Source organism: Hemitrygon akajei, chromosome 4 (genome assembly GCF_048418815.1).
Source record: "Hemitrygon akajei chromosome 4, sHemAka1.3, whole genome shotgun sequence".
NCBI classification, from domain to species: Eukaryota; Metazoa; Chordata; class Chondrichthyes; order Myliobatiformes; family Dasyatidae; genus Hemitrygon; species Hemitrygon akajei.
In genome coordinates this window covers 120,844,928-120,865,208 of record NC_133127.1, presented here as the reverse complement: position 1 = coordinate 120,865,208, position 20,281 = coordinate 120,844,928, and the positions used below count along the sequence as shown (strand labels likewise).

Here is a 20,281-nt window from a genome sequence, read left to right as displayed (position 1 = left end):
TTAGATCAGCACAACCCAGAACATTATTGAAAAGTGTATAAAAATAAGTAATGGCACAAGTAAAATAAGTACAAATTCTATATGTAATACAGCAAGATATGATCTATGTGTAAATGGTTACAAACTGTTATTCTCTAATTTGAACTCCGATTTCTACACATTGCATAGTTTTAGCTCTTAACTCTGTCCTTCAACATATATTTTCATTCAACTTTCACTGTACAACTGACCAACCTTGTATGCGATTCCTTTTTGTTAATTTTAAATATTCCTAAAGCTTTAACCCTGAATGTCTCTGGACAGAATTCATCTTGGTGATCACTTATATCCTGAGCTACCCTTCATGACAATCTGAGTGAAAATTTTTCCCTTTCAACTTTACCATCTTCATTGTGTCTCTCTGACCTAGAACCATGAATCGAGTAACAGGGTCACAGAGTCACAGAGTCAGAGGGTCACAAGGTCACAGAGTCACTGGCTCAGAGTCACAGGGTCACAGAGTCAATGGGTCACAGAGTTATAGTCACAAAGTCACAGGGTCACATGGCAACAGAGTCACAGAGTCATAGGGTTACAGGGTCACCGGGTTATAGAGGTATAGTCACAGGGTCACATGGCAACAGAGTCACAGAGTCATAGGGTTACAGGGTCACCGGGTTATAGAGGTATAGTCACAGGGTCACATGGCAACAGAGTCACAGAGTCATAGGGTTACAGGGTCACCGGGTTATAGAGGTATAGTCACAGGGTCACAGAGTGACAGGGCCACAGAGTCACAGGTTCACTGGGTGATAGGGTCATTGAGTCACAGGGTCACATGGTCACAGTCACTGGCTCACAGAATCACAGGGTCACATTGTCACAGGGTCACAGGGTTACAGTCATACAGTCATGAGGTCACATGGTCACAGAGTAACAGGGTCACAGAGTCACAGGGTCACAGGGTAATAGGGTCATTGAGTCACAAGGTCACATGGTCAGGTCATAGTGATCTGGAGCTACAGGGTCTCAGAGTCCCAGGATCACTGGGTCACATAGTCACAGAGGCATAGTACAGGGTCACAGGGTCACTGGGCCACAGAGTCACAGATTCACAAAGTAACATGATCATGAATTCACCGTGTCATGGAGGGTCACAGGGTCACAGAATCACAGGGTCATGGAGTCACAGGTTCTCAAGGTTACTGGTTCACAGAATCACAGAGCATTGAGTCACAGCGTCAGAGTGTCACAGGGTCACAGAATCAGAGTCACTGGGTCCCAAGTGTCACAGGGTCGTGGGTCACAGAGTCACAGGATCATAGGCCATAGAGTCATAAGGTCACAGAGTCACAGTGTCAATGAGTCACAGGGTCAAAAAGTCAGAGAGTCACAAGATGACAGTCATAGAGTGATAGGGTCACAGTGTCACAGAGTCTCTGCATCACACAGCACCGAAACTGGTCCTTTACCCTGACTGGTCCATTCTGACCAAGAAACTCATTTAAGCTACTTCTATTTGCCAACATTTAACCTGTGTAATTCTAAATTTTTTCTACCCATTGAACCTGTTCAATTTCCAGTCGTTAATGTTGGTGTACTCACCTTAAACACTTCCTCTGTTAGCTCATTCTTTATCCTGACCACACTCTGGTTTTTGCACCTCAGGTTCCTATCCAATCTCTCCCCCTCACCTTAAGCCTGCGCCCTCTAGTTCTTGATTCCCCAGTTTCCAGAAAACGTCCGTGTGTATTCACCCTATCTCTGTTTTTCATAATTTTGTATACCCCTATCCTATCACTCCTCATTCTCCCGCACTCTGAAGAAGAATGTGCTCACCCTTGCTCCACAGCTCAGTCCCTCGAATTGCAGCAACTTCCTTGTGTATGTTCTCTGGACACATTCCAGATTAATGGCATCTTTCCTCTCAAAGGGTGACCAAACTTGGACAGATATTCCAAATGTGGGGTCACCATTGTCTTCCATAACTCCAGAATAACATTTCAACTAATGTAGTCCGTACCCTGAGTGATGAAGGGATCTTGCCAGAAGACATCTTCTCCATCCTGTGGGCTTACACACTTTTATCTACTTGTCCTTCTGGGTCCCTCTCTTCAATGACAGTCATACAATCCTAGTTTGTCTTCCCAAAATGCACTCTCGTCTGAATTAAATTCCAGTATAGAAATTTTTGATGTTCAATCATTAGCACAACAATGATGGTTCAATGGAGAAATTTTTTTGAGATTATTTGCTTCCCAAAGTGTTTTTGCCAGATAATATTCCGGTAGTTATAATCTCAAACAACTGTTGGAGGCAAGAGAACACTTACCTTGGCATTGCCTTGTACATATTACCTCTGGTGACATTCCCACATTACAATGATCTAGAAGACAAATTTGTGTTTGTATGAACAAATGCTTCAAGGCATCCTTCTAGATTACAGCCTGTTTGAAACATTCAGCGCTGACACTAGGTTCCCTACAGAGTTTTCAGATGAAAGTTTTCAGCCTGTCTTAATTCACCACAAATTACACATTCATTCTGGGGAATTTTTTGACTCCAGGGATTAATAGAGACATTATAGAAAATATATTAATTAATTAAACTCTGTACAGGAGAACTGTTAAGATCAGGATTTCTAATCAGCCATCATTTGTCTGGGGTCCAATGTATCTGCTCAGCCTTGGTCAGTTGAGGAAATGGGTATTTAAAGATCAAGAGCTGACACAAACTCATGGTCTACTGGGCACCGGTGATGTCTGACCTTCTGTGAGCTTCTGAAGGCATCCCAAACCACTGGAAGTGCACCACCAACATTTTCTCTGCAAAATCCTCAATTGTGAGGGACTGCCAAGAAAAGAGAAGGTTCCTTTCCATTAGAAAATACAGGCAAAGTTGACAAATGTAAAACACACAATTTGAAATTAATAAACTTCTTATGCAGGAATGATAAGCAATGTCAATGTCCTCTCTCAGGCCAACTACCTTGGCTTTAAGGACTGGGTGCACTCAGCTGGTGATGTCATTTCAAATTCCCACATTTCCTCTCTCTCTTTATCCTCCTACTACTACCATTCATGAGCCACCGTCTCACAATTCCACCCTTGCTCACCTGGCGCAAACTGTCCAACCTCTTACACCTCTCCTCAGGCAACCAGTCACCTTGGACTCTTTTCTCAGTATTCCTCTCCTCTTTATGCTAGCCATCCCACCTTTTGCTCTTAGTCCTGATGCAGTGCTTTGACCCAATGGTCAACAGTCCATTTCCCCCTCATGGAAGCTGCTGGACTAGCTGATTTCCTCTGGCAGATTGTTTGTTGTGACACCAAGTGCACATCTAACACTGGTCACCCAAAGCAGGCACCCCAGTCTGACCTATGCCATAGGAGAAGATGACCAAGGAACTGAGAAAATCATTCAAGGAATTGCTGCAAGTTTCCTTGAAGACATGCAGCATCCCCCATGACTACTTTGAAAATTGGGCCAAGGTGAACTTTCAGGATGATGTTGAGAACCTCAAGGCAATAAATTGAGGGTACAGAGAAATCCTGTGTAGATAATGGAAGGGCCATACAATCAAACAAACTACCCGGCCACCAAATGGGCCGTCTGTTGAAGAGTCACAAAACCGAGTCATTTTCAATGCTAAGGGACTGTTAAGAAAGGAGAAAGCTTCCTTCTAATAGGAACTATTTAGAAAAAATAGGCTCAGCTGGAAAATGTAGGGTTAAATGGTTAAACCTCTTTGCTGTCCATCTCTTCAAAGAGGCTGTTGAGTAATATGCAACTATAATGCATCTTTCTTCCAGACCAAGCCCCAGTAACTAAAACTGGCCAAGAACTTTTCATGTGGTAAGAAATATTAAATTACAAAGCAGAGAAACAAGTTGTGGAGTAAAAAGAGGCTCAAAAATGTACTCTTTAAACATTCTGCTGAGGAGCAAGGATTGATTTTAACACAATCAGATTATACAGATCGTTGCCAAGATCAATTGCAAAGGATATCTGTTGTGCTCACATTTACACTTGCAAAAACATTTGAAAATCTATCCATTCTTTAAACTTGCACAATATCAGTAAACTGATAATTAAAATCATACATTTCAAAGGTGATTTCAACAGCCATAACCATCAAAATGCTACTAGGTCTACCAACCTCTGAAGCAAAATAGATTAAAGAAATAGATTTTGTAATTGAACCAGGCTCTATCGTTTCAAATAATGGCACTGAGACTGTTATTAGCATCTTATGAGCATGCTCACAAATAACTTGATTCTATTATGAGAATTGTTAGTTTTACGGTGTCCATCTTACTGCATTAGAGATATTTAAGTACCAACAAGTAGTTCAGTGGCACAGTGGGTTTGATTTAGCACAAAATCAATTGATCTCTGTGGATTTACAGCTTACAGCTCTTTAGAAGTTTGCATAGATTCAGCATGCCATTAAAACATTGGAGAGTATCATAACTGATTTCATCAACTCTAATCCCAGAAATGGAAAAGGCTACAGACCTTGATGGAAACAGGCAAAGCCTTCCCCACCATTGAGTACACTTACATAGAACGCTGCTTCAAGAAAGCAGCACCAGCCATCAAAACTCCCCACCACAAACAAGAGAAAATCTGCAGATGCTGGAAATCCAAGCAAAGCACACAAAATGCTGAAGGAGCTCAGCAGGCCAAGGAGCCTGGCTCAGTCTCAGTCCTGCTGAAGGGTCTTGGCCCGAAACATCGACTCTTTCCTCTTTTCCACAGACGCTGCCTGGCCTGCTGAGTTCCTCCAACATTGCAAAACTCCAGGCCACGCTCTCCTCTCACTGCTACCATCATGCAGGACTTATATCCCACGCCAACAGGTTCAGCAACAATTACTTTATGCTTGTTATGCCACCAGCATTTGGGGCAGCAGTGAAGGTCCTCCATCTCTGGTGGTGTTCGGGTTTTTGTTCATTATGTCAGGAGCTTCCTCTCAGTTTCCACTAGTGCCAGTCATGCAAATCCCAGGTGGAGACTCAGGAGTAGCATCGTACTGAGATGTAGAAGGATTCTCCATTGCTATTTCCACAACAGTTTTATTTTACCAGTCAGGGTTACTGACCCTGAGCTGAACCCCTGAACCTGGAGATCCAGTGGACCACTCTAACCTCTACCCTTTGACCTGTTTGGCATGGGTAACCATATCAAGAAGCAAAGCATAAAGCCCTGACTCCAGCCTGCATTGCTCTCTGGGTCATTAAGGCACGCAAGCCTCCAAACCCAACGACAAGATTGTGGCCCTCTTGGAGGTCAGGAACAATTATGACCCTACAGACATCAGGCTCCTGAACTGGCATGGATAACTTCACTCACCACAACTCTGAACTGAGTCTATGACCAACAGTCTCACTTTCAAAAACTCTGCTACAACCCATATTCTCAGTATTATGTTTAGTTTGTTTTCTTTTGTCATTAGAGTTTGTAAGCCTTTGTCTACTTATGTATCATTTTTCAAATTCTACTGTATTTCTGTTTTCTTCTAAATGCCCACAGGAGAAAGAATCTTATTGTAGTATATGGAAGCATATTGTTTTCACACATGGTAAATGGTAATGTATATGTACTTTGATAATCAATTTAACCTGAACTTTGAGCTTTGCACTGTTCAAGTCCAAGGATTACAATCCTTTCTTCACCTTTTAGAATGGGTCTCAGCTTACAAAGTCAACTCATTCCTAGTTTATCTGGAAAAGCATATAGGTGTCAGACAAACGGAGTGTAATGCAGAAGGCCTATAATAATGCAGTCAAAATTATCGTGCAATGATCATTCTTAGCAGGATGTTCATAAAACATTTTAGAATTACGCACAAAAGAATACAGTGAATTCTGGTTAATTGGGACACATCAAGTCCAATACATTTGGCCCAATTAGCCACAGTATCATGGAAATAGTTAAAAAGGTAGAAAAAAGACAAAGTATTAATTAACTGAGTAACAAATTATGCATTTAAATGAAATACAGAACAAATTGGAACACTAACAACACTGTTACAGTACTATAAAACTGTAGTTTCAATAGTTATCAACAGATGAATTCATCCAATGTACACTGCCATGTTCGGTAGATTAACTGTAAATGAACAAAATCAATGCAGACACCTAGTGCAGATAATGACTGCCTTCAGACAGTGCTTTCGATGATTGCATTCTCCAAATCTTCATCTTCATTGTAGCATTCAAGACAGTAGTCAATACCTTAAAATCCTTTGTAGTTTCTAACTTGTTGATGTTGTAAAATTGTTTCATTTTTACTTCAGGCTGTTTCTGGCATCTCCAAAGCCTGAAAACTTGAAACTGCAGTGAGAAAAACGGTTCTGAATTTTCTTACTTCTTATTTCTTGCCATCTATCTAGACTTCACCAAGTTCAATTCCAGTCACCTCATTACAGGAAGGATGTGGATACTATAGAGAGAGTGCAGAGGATGTTGCCTGGATTGGGGAGCATGCCTTATGAGGATAGTTTGAGTGAACTTGGCCTTTTCTCCTTGGAGCAACAGAGGATGAGAGGTGACCTGATAAAGATGTATGAGATGATGAGAGGCATTGATCATGTGGATAGCCAGGGCTTTTTCCCAGGGCTGAAATGGCTAACATGAGGAGGCATAGTTTTAAGGTGCATGGAAGTGGGTCAAGGGAGATGTCAGAGGTAAGATTTTTACACAGTGAGTCGTGGGTGTGTGGAATGCACTGCCAGCAAAGGTGGTAGAGGCGAATACAATAGGATCTTTTAAGATCCTCTTAGATAGGTACATGGAGCTAAAAAAGATGGAGGGCTATGTGGTAGGGAAACTCTAGGCAGTTTCTAGAGTAGATTACATGGTCGGCACAACATTGTGGGCCAAACAGCCTGTAATCTGCTGTAGATTTCTATGTTTCTATCAGTGACAAAAATCATTGCTTTTTGAATACAAATACACGCAATTGGCACTATTTTAAAAACTGTCTATTCCAAGCATGGTGTACTGTTCAACCGGCAAACAAGTGCACAGAACTGACACGAGTCAGAAACTTACACAACCATCTCCTGCCCCAGTTGGGCAGCATAGTCCCAAATAAACAAGGGGAATTCTGGCTATTTTTTGATTAGTTTTTGTTCTTAACTATTGTTATCCTCTGTATTCTTCTTTAAAAATATGCTGTGTTAAAAATGATAAATATAATTTTACAAGTATTGATATTATCTGATTGAATTGTAATGATTGTACTTCAATGGAATTCTGAATTGTCTTTATTTGATGGTGTTTGAAATTGAAGGGTTGGTAATTGTACGCACCCCCAATGCATTGAGATTAATTGTCAGTATTGATGTGCCTTTCTGTGGGAATGGACAATGAATATGAAAAATAATTGTGTAACATTGTAGTAGACATTTTGTATAGGGACTGTAATGTTACACACTCACTTAGGACCATGAATATGCAATATATACTTGCATATTTTTACATGTGTTATGGTACATTCTGACTATAATAACAACTCTGAACCCCTAGAGGATGTTTTTGATTGTTGTCTGCCAAGTTGTCATGAGAATGGAAAGAAAATTGACAGAGGACTGGGCCTCGCAGAATATTTTAAATGCGCCTCTCAGGGGAGGATTCCTTTGTGCTAACTGTAATGAAATTTAAACCTACTATATTTATAAAGGTTTAATTATTTTATTACCCAAAGCCTATTCAGGAAAATCTCCACAGTTTCAATCAATGAGTAATTGCTAGTTTTGGCTCTTTTGGAACTGGTTGCCACTGGACCTCATTCTATCCATCCAATAAAGAAAATATAGACTTGAAATTAGGATGTAACAGAAAAAAGGGCTTAACTATGAAGAGATTTTAAAGAGCAACTATTATATTATCTCAATGCTGTCTATCATTCCGAACTCAAATGTGCCATGCACTATAAATGATCCACTCATGAATAATTGAATCTGACAGTTCTCGCATTAGACAGTGCATATCAAGAGCTAATAAGGATGACAATAAAACTATCATTGATTGGAATAATGTACATTTGCTATTAAATTGACTTAAAATAAAATTACGGTTATGAAAATGCTGAATAGTTATATAATCTCTGCATGCATTACTCATCTCCATTTAAATCTCCAGCTATAGTATATCTGTTACTTAACTTGCCTCAAGATGTTCTTAGTGTTTTGGCCTGTTTATAATTTCATAACATTCAATATTCAATTTGATATTTGATAATCTTGTCTGTGTTGGTAGAAAAGCTTGAACGGAATTTAAGCAATAACGTACTGTAATTCAATTCATTGATATTTATGTTATCTGGGAAGAAAGCTAATATATATTTCTATTTGTGTTTGACTCAGATGATATTACTGTATGGAAATGTAAAGTTCAAATAATGAAAAGAATTGTTTGCAGTATTTGTTAAGTTTGTATCATCTTGATTGAATTTGGTGGAAGTAGACCATGAACCATGAGGATGAATCATCATCATTTTTGTATTCCCAAGCCAAAGTGAGATTTGATTCTTAAAGCAAGAGTTTTTACAATCATTGATCACAGAAAAAGCAAGGATTTTTTAAATCCTTTCTCATTTCTGTGATCTGAGCAATGTCTTCAAGTCTAGCACTTAATGCCCAGTCCCGAATGATTTGAGAAATTGGTCTCAAACACTTTTCTTTAACTCTGTAGTGTGTTATTTTGTAAATGGTTTGATACAGGTGAATAACCAGTCAAGGGACATTCAAAGGTCTATTAAATTGGTTTGAAAATGGGACCTACAAACATTGGTACAAAACCAGATGGTTTTTACAAGAATCTGATAGCTGTAAAGTCACTTTTACTAGGAGCAAATCTTTATCTTCAGATTCTTAAAACCAAATTCAAACTCTCAAGGTGCGGTGGAATTATGACTCAAGGAAATGCCAGATGGAATTTCACTCTGACAAAGGTGATATGATGCATAGAGGCAAGTTAAACCAGGACAGAACTTTCACTGTATAAGGTGTTGTTGAACAGAGAGACCTAGAAGTACAAGCGCACATTTCCCTGGAAGTGGCAACACAGTTAGACAGGGTGGTGAAGAGGACACATGCCATGTTTGTCTTCATCGGCTGAGACTTGAATATAAGAGTTGAGATGTCAAATTACAGTTGTAAAAAAATGTTGGTTAGTCTGCACTTGGAGTGTTGTGGTCACAGCATTACAAGAAAAATATGATTAAGCTAAAGAGGGTGCAGAGAAGATTCACAATGATGTCACTGGACTATACCTCTTCCTACCCTGACTCTTGTAAAAATGCCATCCCCTTCTCTTAGTTTCCTCGTCTCTGCCATATCTGCTCTCAGGATGAGGCTTTTCATTCCAGAATTAATGAGATGTCCTCCTTCTTCAAAGAATGGGGCTCCCTTCCTCCACCATCAACACTGCTCTCACCCACATCTCTTCAACTTTGCACAATCTGTTGTCACACCACACCAGCAGGAATAGTGTTCCTCTTGTCCTCACCTACCACCCCACCAGCCTCCATGTCTGGCACATAATTCTTCGTAACTTCCGCCATCTCCAACAGGATCCCACCACCTCCAAGTTCTGTTTTCTACAAGGATCACTCCCTACGCAACTCTTTTGTCCATTAGTTCCTCCCCACTGTTCTCCCTATTGGCACTTACCTTTGCAAGCAGAACAAGTGCCGAACCTGACCCTACACTTCCTCCCTCACTACCAGTCAGGGCCTGAAACAGTCCTTCCAGGTGAGGCGACATTTCATCTGCCGATGTATCTGGTGCTCCCGATGTGGCCTCTTGTATGTTGGTGACACCCGGTGTAAATTGGGAGGCCGCTTCGCTGAGCACCTGCACACCATCTGCCAGAAAAAGCAGAATCTCCCAGTGGCCACCTATTTCAATTCTACTTCCCATACCCATTCTGTCATGCCAGTGCATGCCTCCTCTACTGCTGCGATGAGGCCACACTCAGGTTGGAGGAGCAACACCTTATACCACATCGGGGTAGCCTCCAGCCTGATGGCATCAATTTCTCCAACTTTCGCTAATTGCCTCATTTCACCATTACCATTCCCATTTCCCTCTCTCATCTTTTCTCCTCACCTGCCCATCACCTCCCTCTGGTGCTCCTCCTCCTTCCCTTTCGTCTGTGGTCTTCTAGCCTTTCCTATCAGATTTCCCCTTCTCCACCCCTTTATCTCTTTCACCAGCTCTTTACTTCACCCCTCCCCCCTCCCGGTTTCACCAATCACCAACCATCTTGTACATCTTCCTCCCTTCCCCCACCTTCTCACTCTGACCTCATCTTTTTTTTTCTAATCCTGATGAAGGGTCTTGGCCCAAACATTGACTGTTTACACTTTTCCTCAGATGCTGCTTGGCCTGCCGAGCTCCTTGTGTGTGTCATAATGATGTTGCCTGGATGGTGGGGAAATATGGGGTAGGCTGGTTCTGTTTTTCCTGGAGCAAAGGAGGCTGAGGCGATAGAGATACAGTATATAAAGTTGTGACACAAATAGTTAGGGATAGAAGTTAGAGCCTGTTTCCCATGGTAAGGGTATTAGAATAGTTTTAAGCTGAGAAGAAAAAAATTACTGGGGACCCAAGGGGTAAGTTTTCCATACAAAGAGTATTTATCTGGAATGAACTGCCAGAGAGGTGGTGGAGGCAGGAACAGTAATGACATTTAGGAGGCACTTGGACAAATGAGGAAGGCACAGATGGGTATGGAATTGATGCAAGCAGTGGGATTTGCATAGATAGGCAATGATTGGCACAGACAAAGTGAGCCAAAAGGCCATTTCTATGCTGTTTAAATCAATGATTCTGTGGTAAGTTAATTAGTTTAAACCAGTACATGCCAACTCCATACTCCATTACTGTCCACTTTGATGCGGTGCCGCTCTGCACTTCAGTGTCCTGCTTTTTGCCATCTGAATGCCAAGGGCATTTTATAATATTGCCAAGAGATCTCCGATCATATTGGCTGTTCCATCAAGAATAAATACTGAATATTTCTGAATGTATAACTTATTTTTATTTTTTAAATGGTATGTAAATATAGTTACCCTGCAGCTGCTATTAACCTATTAAGCATGAGTGACCTTCCGGGTGGTCATATATGTCTCGCCAGAATTTAAATTAGCAACATACATTGGTCAAAATTTTTAAATTATAAAACAGAGGTCTTTCAGCTAATCACACTGGTTCCTTGATAGAGCAACCCAACTTGTTCCTTTATTTTGTCCTTTCAACAAAGCTCTCAATTGTTTTTTTTTAACTCAAGCATACATCAAGTTCCCTTAAGAATATTATATTTGTATCTTTTATTTCCTGCAGATCACAAAAAGGTAATGAATAAACAAAACTCCTTATTTTCATTCTGGATCTTCTGCCAATTATCTTACATTTACTGACCCATCTGCTTATGGAAACACTTTGTCCTTATCTACTCTACCAAAACATTTCATAATTTTAAATGGATTCTTTTATCCCCAATCAGATTCGAAAAGAAATTAGTCTGTATGGCAGGATGTTATGACATCAATGAATATGCCCTTCAACTTGGTAAAAGTTGACATTTTATACCTTTTTTATGAATTAATGAGATGCATGTCAGCACATGGATGCAATGATTAATTCAGATTTTAAGCTGAATCAACTGCAGACTCAATCCCAGGAGACACAGGCTATAAAGTGTTGCCGGTGATTTTGCTTTCCATAACCTTTTCTATAAAGTGTTTGAGGTAATGCAATGAAAGCAGGCTACACACATACAATTGTAAGTTTTGCCTGCTGCAGCACACGAGTCACATGAGTGAATGCAAAAGATTTCACTCCCCCTTCCCACCTTCACCACCCTGGAGAACTTTAATTTTCCCCATTAAGTTTAATCGGTAGTTATATAAAGGCATCTCAGGATATTGTAAATCGTGACTGTCAATCGAAATGGATCTGCATCCATTTAAGGGCAGTTGCATCAGAATGGTGGATTCTTGAGATTCTTAGTGTATAGAAATGTATTTAAGTAGCAAAGCAATTAAATTAGTAAGTGATATATTGATTTTGTATTAAGATACATATAAAATTATACTGTATAATAAATCTATATGCTAATTACTGATATACACTGAGAGACCACATCATTAGGTACACCTATACACCTGTACAATAATGCAAATATCTAATCAATCATGTGGTAGTAACTCAGTGCATAAAGATATGCAGACATGGTCAAGAGGTTTAATTGTTGTTCATGCAAAACATCAGAATGGGAAGAAATTTAACCTAAGTGACTTTGACGGTGGAATGATTGTTGGTGCTAGACTGGGTGGTTTGAGTATCTCAGAAATTGCTGATTTCCTGGGATTTTCACACACAGTGACTGCTACAGGGAGTAGTGTGAATAACAAAAAGCATCCGGTGCGTTGCAGTTTTGTGGGTGAAAACACCTCATTAATGAGAGAGGTCAGAGGAGAATATTCAGACTGATTCAAGCTGACAGGAAAGCAACAGTAATTTAAATAATCACACGTTACAACAGTGGAACACACAAAGCATCAAACCTTGAAGTGGATGGGCTACAGCAGCGGAGGACCACTCTCCAGCAGTCAGTGGCCATTTCATTGAGAACCAGAGGTACCTAATAAAGTGGCCACTGAGTTTAACACCAACAGAACTTTACACACAATGAAATATGAATGTCATTTTCCTATCCGTTGTGAAAAAAATCCAATGCAAATCACTTGAATAAACACCCCAAATTTTACGGGACAAATGAGAAAAAAATCTTCCACAAAATTCACTTCTGGGAATATGATAACTGAAGTTCTCTAATAGTATTTAAAAGTAATAATCGGTGTCACAGAGTGCAAAAACAGCTCCTTCAGATCACCAAAATACCCCATTTGGTCCATCATCTTCTCTGAGTTGCTGTTTCAAGTGCGTGTTTCTCACATCTTAACTGTTGTGAGAGTGTCTGCCTGCGCCACTTCCTCAGGCAATGACTTATTCCAATTCACCATAGTGTCTTAATTACTACTTTAACACCATGGATATTCCATCTCATTGTGTATTTGACAACGATTATCATCTTCCATCACTATGGAATTGGATTGAATGGAATGATGCCGTTGGTTTAGAGAAACAGCCTGAAACAAGGGAAGTTCTGAACAAACAACTCACTGGATTTCCACTCTCACTACATTGCTGTGAGAGGCTCAAAGCAGCATTTAGCAGCTGTCAGGGCGAAGGGTGCTGGGGTGATGGTAGTTGTACATTTGAATAGAGAGTGGGTTTGATGAGAGATGGTGAAGGAACAGAATTAACCTTCGGTTATTAACCCAATTCAGTGTAGCATTGGCAGAAGTCCTGAAAGCCAGTGAACTGAATTGTCTTGCACTGGGAGGGGACAGGGAGACAAGATGGGGTACCTGAAAAAAATGACAGCTGACTGTTTGAAAATCCAGTACATGGGCTGCTGATGAAATTCTGATGAAGTAAATGTGAAATAGATGAATAAAGCATTTATAAATAGTAACGATAAATACTCTATTAAATTTTGGCATACGGGCTAACAACCTATTGCCAAATTGTTTATACTATTTGGTAAAGGAATTTGCAAATTCATAGCATAAGATCAGTTTTTAACCTCAGTACAGTTCTGAAATAAATACTTGTTTTTCTTTTCTTGTTTAAGTATAGTGTGAGATTTTAGTATAACCTTAATTACTTGGAAAAGAATGATTTTTCAAAGGAAATGGAAGAGTAATTTCAAACTTTTGCTGCATTGAAATCTCTCTTTTGTTATTCCAGAGGATCTTAGAAGGCGAGGGTGCCACCATGACCTTTGACCCCATGCTGGATCACCAAGGGATATGTTGTGCTGAGTGTAGACGCAGTTATTCACACTGCCAACGTATATGTGAACCGCTGGGTGGCTACATACCCTGGCCTTATAATTACCAAGGGTGCCGAGTTGCTTGTAGGCTGATTATGCCATGCTCCTGGTGGGTAGGACGTATTCTTGGTGTATTGTAAGCTGCTAGGAAGTCACATGTTTTAAATAAAATGCAGCCCCATGGTAAATAAATATTGACCATAACTTAATTAACAGCTATTTTTGGAAAGAATGTTCAGATTGTCATATGATTGAAAGTACCTTTTATAATCTTATCTGTTAAAACTAATCAGTCTGTGCTCCAAACTGTGTAAAGCCACGCCAAATTATGCAAGACAAATTGCATAAGATGAGCTTGTTTATTTAGAAAACTTGTGCAGAGCTTCATAAGTGTGCAATAAAGCATACAGCAGCGTGTATGTGTGCTTCGATCTTGATTTGTACAGATAACATAACCAGCTGGTGGTGTACTTGTAACTCTGGAACAAAGAGACCCAATTATTACAATAGTACTGGATGGCTAGGACTGTAAAATGTCTTCTGTTTTTATGCTTCTGGAGTTTCCATTTTCCATTTATTAAAGAATGTTGTGCATTTGTGTGTTGTTTTCCAGTTAAATTCATATCCCTCTCCTGTGTGTGGCATAGATATTTCAAATGACCAACCAGATTTCATGTTTCCTGGTAAATAAAAGTTAAAAAAATAAGAACATGCCCTATTGATTGTTAGCAGCAAAAAATGTTTGTAATTTATATTTTTAAGTCTTGTTATGTTGGTGGAATGTGAGTTTGATTGCCCCCCATCCCTTCCCACCCACATACTAAGCATTTGATATCACACTGGTTTAAAAACAAACTTCCCTAAAGCAAAGTGGAAATATTAGAGGCAACATGAAGCTTTAATGCTCCTAAGAATTGACAATGAGTGGAGCTGGTGAAAAACAGACAGGAGAAGCACAGTCTGCAGCTTTATTATTGGTCAATATTGGGAGGTGAAGTAATGCCATCCAAATGCTTAAACAAATATATACATATCTAAAAACAAGTATTTTTGTGGTGGATTATTTTAGATCAACATTTAGCAACTTTACACACACAATAAAATAACAAGGCAGGAGCTAAATTAGTAACTCCTACTGATTTGAGAGATTATATTGAATAGGCCATTCAGATAAATTACAGTTACAAACACCCAATTCATGTACAACTCATGCATTTGGGAGACGTGAACAGAATTGCCAGCTGCAGCCAGAACTGAATTTGAAGCCTCATTTCTGATTGACAAACCAGTCGAGTTATGAACCGTTCACAGTAATGGACCCCTGACATAACTGATGAGTTCCTGCACCTATCAGGAGCAACAATGAATAAGCTTTGGATAAAAAGTGTCAGAAATGGGTGCAAGCACAAATATATATCTTGTGTTAACATACAGACACCCAGGTAGTTTTCTGCCTCAGTGAGCTCACAAGATTTGAAAAGAGGAAGTTTAATGTCCTTTTGTATTATGGAATTAATAATTTAGTTTCCACACATGGTTGTTTGGACAGCTTGCAACAATCCTTTTGGAAGGCAATCCAATCTCTAACAAACACAAGTAAGTGATGTCTGGTGAAATGCTTATCAAGCATGTGTTCCTGATTTCAACGTGAGCGTTCAAGGATGCATGAACAGATGGGGAATCGTCAAACTGTAAATCAAATTGCTTCTTATGATATGTATAGAGCATTAGATGAGATTAAATGTAAATTTAAGATTAACAAGTTTTTTTAAATCTAAATGCCCAGATTTAATAGTTTGGTCCTACAGTTGGTAGAGAAAGCAATTATTTTCTTTCATTTAAAAAAGTGCTGGAAATATTCAACAGATCAGGCCACACATTGGGAAGAGAAACAGAATGAACAGCTTAGGTTGAAGACTCAGTTAGAAATGGGAAGGAGAATGCACTGCAGGGAAGGCGGGAAAGGGGTGGTGTCTCTCCTAGGGTAAAGCTGAGCTGACCATGGGGATAAGCTGTAAATTAGGTTGTATGGTGAGCGAGTGAATGGGACCAGTTAGAAAATGAGAATGTAGACAAAGGAATGTGGGAGTTGAGAACTGCAGAGCAGGAGGACTTGTCTAGCAGGCTAGGGTGAGCATGTTCTTTATTTCCAGAGAAAAACAAACAAACTGATTGAATATCACAGTTGGATGAGTGATACAGACTGAAAAATTGAATTATTTTAGGATTCAGCAATGAGTTCGGAAGGCTGCGGCATGCCATGATGCAGTTTTTTCAGCTTTCATTGGGCCTCATTGTAAGTATAAATGGGTAAAATCTGATACATCAGAGAAGGGATGGGATGTAGAATTAACATTGCATCATCAAGACTAAATGCAGAAGTTAAGAGTAAGTGGAGCAGCCATTGTGGGAGTGGCCATTGTTGGACTGGGCAGGGATAGAGTGAAGGACTGAGGCTTTATATCGAGAGGCTTCAGCGAGAAGAGGCAAAGGGTAAAGTGGTGAGTTTCTCTTTCTTCCTTTGTTTTTGCACAAGTAAAGCAGCGAGAATGGAACCCCAGGGAAGTGGAGCATTCCTTTTGAATGATGTGGGAATCAGGGTAACCTCCAGTCTCTTTGATGTCTACAACTGCAAGGGATGCATCCAGCTGAATTTCCTTGCAGACCATGTTATGGAAATGTAGTTGGAGTTGGACACCCTATGGATCATTTGGGAGAATGACAAGTTGATAGATAGGAGCTACAGGGAGGCACTTACACCTCAGTTGCAGGAGACAGGTAGCTAGGTGACTGGAGGGAGATAGAAAGGGAGTAGGCAGATGATGCAATGTACCCCTATCAACATTCCCCTCAATAACAAGTATATCACTTTGAGTGCTGTTAGAGGGGAGCAATCTACCAGGCGAAAGCTGCAGCAATCAGGTCTCTGAGTCTGGCTCTGTGGCTCAGAAGGGGAAGGTGGAGAAGAGGAAAGTAGTGGTGTTAGGGAATTCAATAGTTAGGGGAACAGACAGGAAATTCTATTATCCTAACTATGAGCAGAGATTACCAGATGGCATGTAGCTTCCCAGGTGCCAAAGTCAGGAACATCTCAGATGGATCCACAACAATCTTAAAGGGAGAGAAAACAGACAAAAGTCATGGTATATATTGGTACAAATGGTATAGATAGGAACAGGGGTAAGGTGCTAAGAAGTGATACAGGGATCTTGGTAAGAAGGTGAAAAATAGGACCTCAAAGGTAGCAATTTTGAGATTACTGCCTGTGCCACACTCTGGTGTGGGTAAGAATAGGACGATCAGGGGAGTGGGGAAGACTGGAAAAATTGGACTAGCCCATGATTGAATGGTGAAACAGACTGGATGGGCCAAATGGCCTACTTCTGCTCCTGTATCTTATGGTCTTATATGGCAGATGAATGTGTAGCTGAGGAATTGATTCTTATATTAACCTAAAACAAATAATAATAACATTGTTTTTGGTAGTCCCAGGGATATGTTGATCAAGCAGTTCATGTGCAAGTATGCAGAAAATGAAGGACTTCTTGCGTGTGGATAGTCAAACTCAGTGATTTGGTTTGTAGAAAAAAATGCAAGAAACAATTTTCATTTACTAAAAATGATCTAAGTTGGTTCATTTCCAAGTTCTTTGATGTTTGATCTATGATGTTAGTTTAATGGTGCACATCACAATTTCAGAAATTTAAGAAAACATAGTTAAATTTGAGTTTCAGCAAACTTATTTTTGAGGACCGACGAAGGGTCTCGGCCCAAAACATCGACAGTGCTTCTCCTTATAGATGCTGCCTGGCCTGCTGTGTTCCGCCAGCATTTTGTGTGTGTTGTTTGAATTTCCAGCATCTGCAGATTTCTTCGTGTTTGCTCTTCAGATTTCAGATAAGTTGGAAACAGTAATTATAATGGGACTGACTCATAGATTCTGTAGTCACCAATTATGACCCTTACATTCTGAAAGCGCTCCTCCTGAACCAGATAGCTAAATCTCATTGGTTGATTTGGGTTGTCCATATTCTTCTAGTTTTGGTTATTTAAGTTAAACATGTAAATTGAGAGTTTTAGCAACATTTTCTACCTATTTAATGCTAAACAAAATACTGCTTGCATTATGTGTTCTCACTTTCAGGAGACTAAATGCAACTTTATATACATTTTAGAATTACAGTATGCTTAAGTTACTAGAGTAATGCAGTTCCATTTAGCTTTCCAATTACTATTCTTTAGGTAGAAAAAAAGAGAATAACAGTCAATATATAATATTCAGTTGAACTTCTCCCAAGATATGAAATATGAACAGTCCTTTTGCTATCTATTCTAGAGGAATGTTGAACTGTCATCAATAAACCGATATTTCATTGTTCAGATAGATCAGAGTGAAGATGAACTACTTTAAGGCTCTGATAAAGTATCTAAAAAGTTGGAAATTTTCAGAAGTACCTGGGTTGGTTGCATTGACAATCAGTTGACAAGACAATTTATTTGGGTCTGCTATGGGTGCCCTTAAGCACAAACATTCCTACACCTCCCATAACAAAACCTAGCCCCATTACTATGGAACTGTGGTGTACTCAGCATGTGGCATTGTAACAGGCCTTACAGGTAACCAAGCCTCCAGAATGGTTATGCTCACATAATATAGACCCAGTACCCATTTTCCTCTTCCATTAGATAAAGATTTTATTCTCCAATTTAAACCCCGAGAGAGAACCTGTCTTCTCCTTCAGTCTCCAGACTCCCTCAACCTATGATTTCCCTGACTTACTATTTCACCCACAGTCCAGTCTGCCATCAACATTTAACTATTTATGCCCCCACACCCCCAACCAGATTATGCCCCCACACCCCACACAGAAACATACTACCAAACACCTCCCTCCCTACACATGCAAATACAGCCTCATTCCTCACTGACCACTCTCTAGCCTCACTTCTAGACTAAGCCTGCTCAACCAAGGTGACTGTGTTCTGGGAAACAAAGAAAAAATTTTAAATCAAGGCAGAACTTCAGGCCATGTGCATTTTCAGGTTTTTGCATTTGTTAGTGCCCTTCGCTGAGCTCCCTACTCAACCCAAACTGTAGAATAAGTCTTCATTAAAGAATACGTACACGTTTTACAATTGCAAAAAAAAGTGCATAGGATACTACATTCTCCAAAAGGCCTATAACTCTGTACTGTCTCATTACTAAACTCACTACCATATCTTTACTCAGCTGCTTGAAGATGACTTTTGTAAGTGAATCAGAATCAGGTTTATTACGGTATGCCATGGAATCTTTGTTTTAGAATATATTGTAAAACTGTAAGAAATAGGCGCTGGAGTACATCATCTGGCTTGTCAATGGTGCTCTGCCATTGAATAAAATCATGGCTGATCTGGCCACGGATTTACCTTCACCTACCTGCCTTTTTCCCATAAACCTTAACTCCACTGCTATGCAGAAATCTATCGAGCTGTGTTTTAAATATATTTAATGATGCCATCTCTACTGGTCCTTGGGAAGAGAATTCCACTTAATCACTAATCTCTGGGAAAAGCAGTTTCTCCTCATCTCAATCCTAAATCTATTCTCCCAGATCTTGAGGCTATGTCGCCTAGCTCTAGTCTCACTCACTTTCCTGTCTCTATCTTATCTATCTCTTTCATAATTGTATATGTTTCTATAAGATCCCTTCCCATTCTTCTGAATTCCCAGGAAGTTCCAGCTCTCCTTATGGCTACATCTATGGAATCAACCTGGAGAACCTGCTTTGCACTGCTTCTAAAGCCAGTTGGGAGATGAGAAATGCATGCAGTATTCTAGGTGAGGTATCACTTGTACCCTGTACATAACCTCCCTGCTCTTAAATTCAATCCCTCCAACAAGAAAGCTAACCGTGCATTTGCACATACAAAACAACCTTTTGCAATGCATGCACAAGCACTGTCAAGTCCCTCTGCACGGCAGCATGCTGCAATCTTTCACCATTTGATAAGGTACCTCATGCAAGGCTTACTGAGAAAGTAATGAGGCATGGGATCCAAGGGGACATTGCTTTGTGGATCCAGAACTGGCTTGCCCACAGAAGGCAGAGAGTGGTTGTAGACGGGTCATATTCTGCATGGAGGCCGGTAACCAGTGGTGTGCCTCAGGGATCTGTTCTGGGACCCCTTCTCTTCGTGATTTTTATAAATGACCTGGATGAGGAAGCGAGGGATGGGTTAGTAAATTTGCTGATGACACAAAGGTTGGGGGTGTTGTGGATAGTGTGGAGGGCTGTCAGAGGTTACAGTGGGACATTGATAGGATGCAAAACTGGGCTGAGAAGTGGCAAACACGAGGAAATCTGCAGATGCTGGAAATTCAGTCCTGATGAAGGGTCTTGGCC

At 40.1% G+C, this 20,281-nt stretch overlaps 1 protein-coding gene across 1 annotated transcript in view; it reads left to right on the top strand.

The window, feature by feature from the left end:
* Positions 1–14,489, top strand: part of cnmd (chondromodulin) — a 62,180-nt gene extending 47,691 nt beyond the window's left edge. The window contains exon 7 of the mRNA XM_073043206.1: positions 13,811–14,489. Coding sequence (XP_072899307.1) covers positions 13,811–14,035 — 225 coding nt within the window. The 3' untranslated portion in view covers positions 14,036–14,489. The remainder of the gene's footprint in view (positions 1–13,810) is intronic.
* Positions 14,490–20,281: the final 5,792 nt, after the last annotated feature.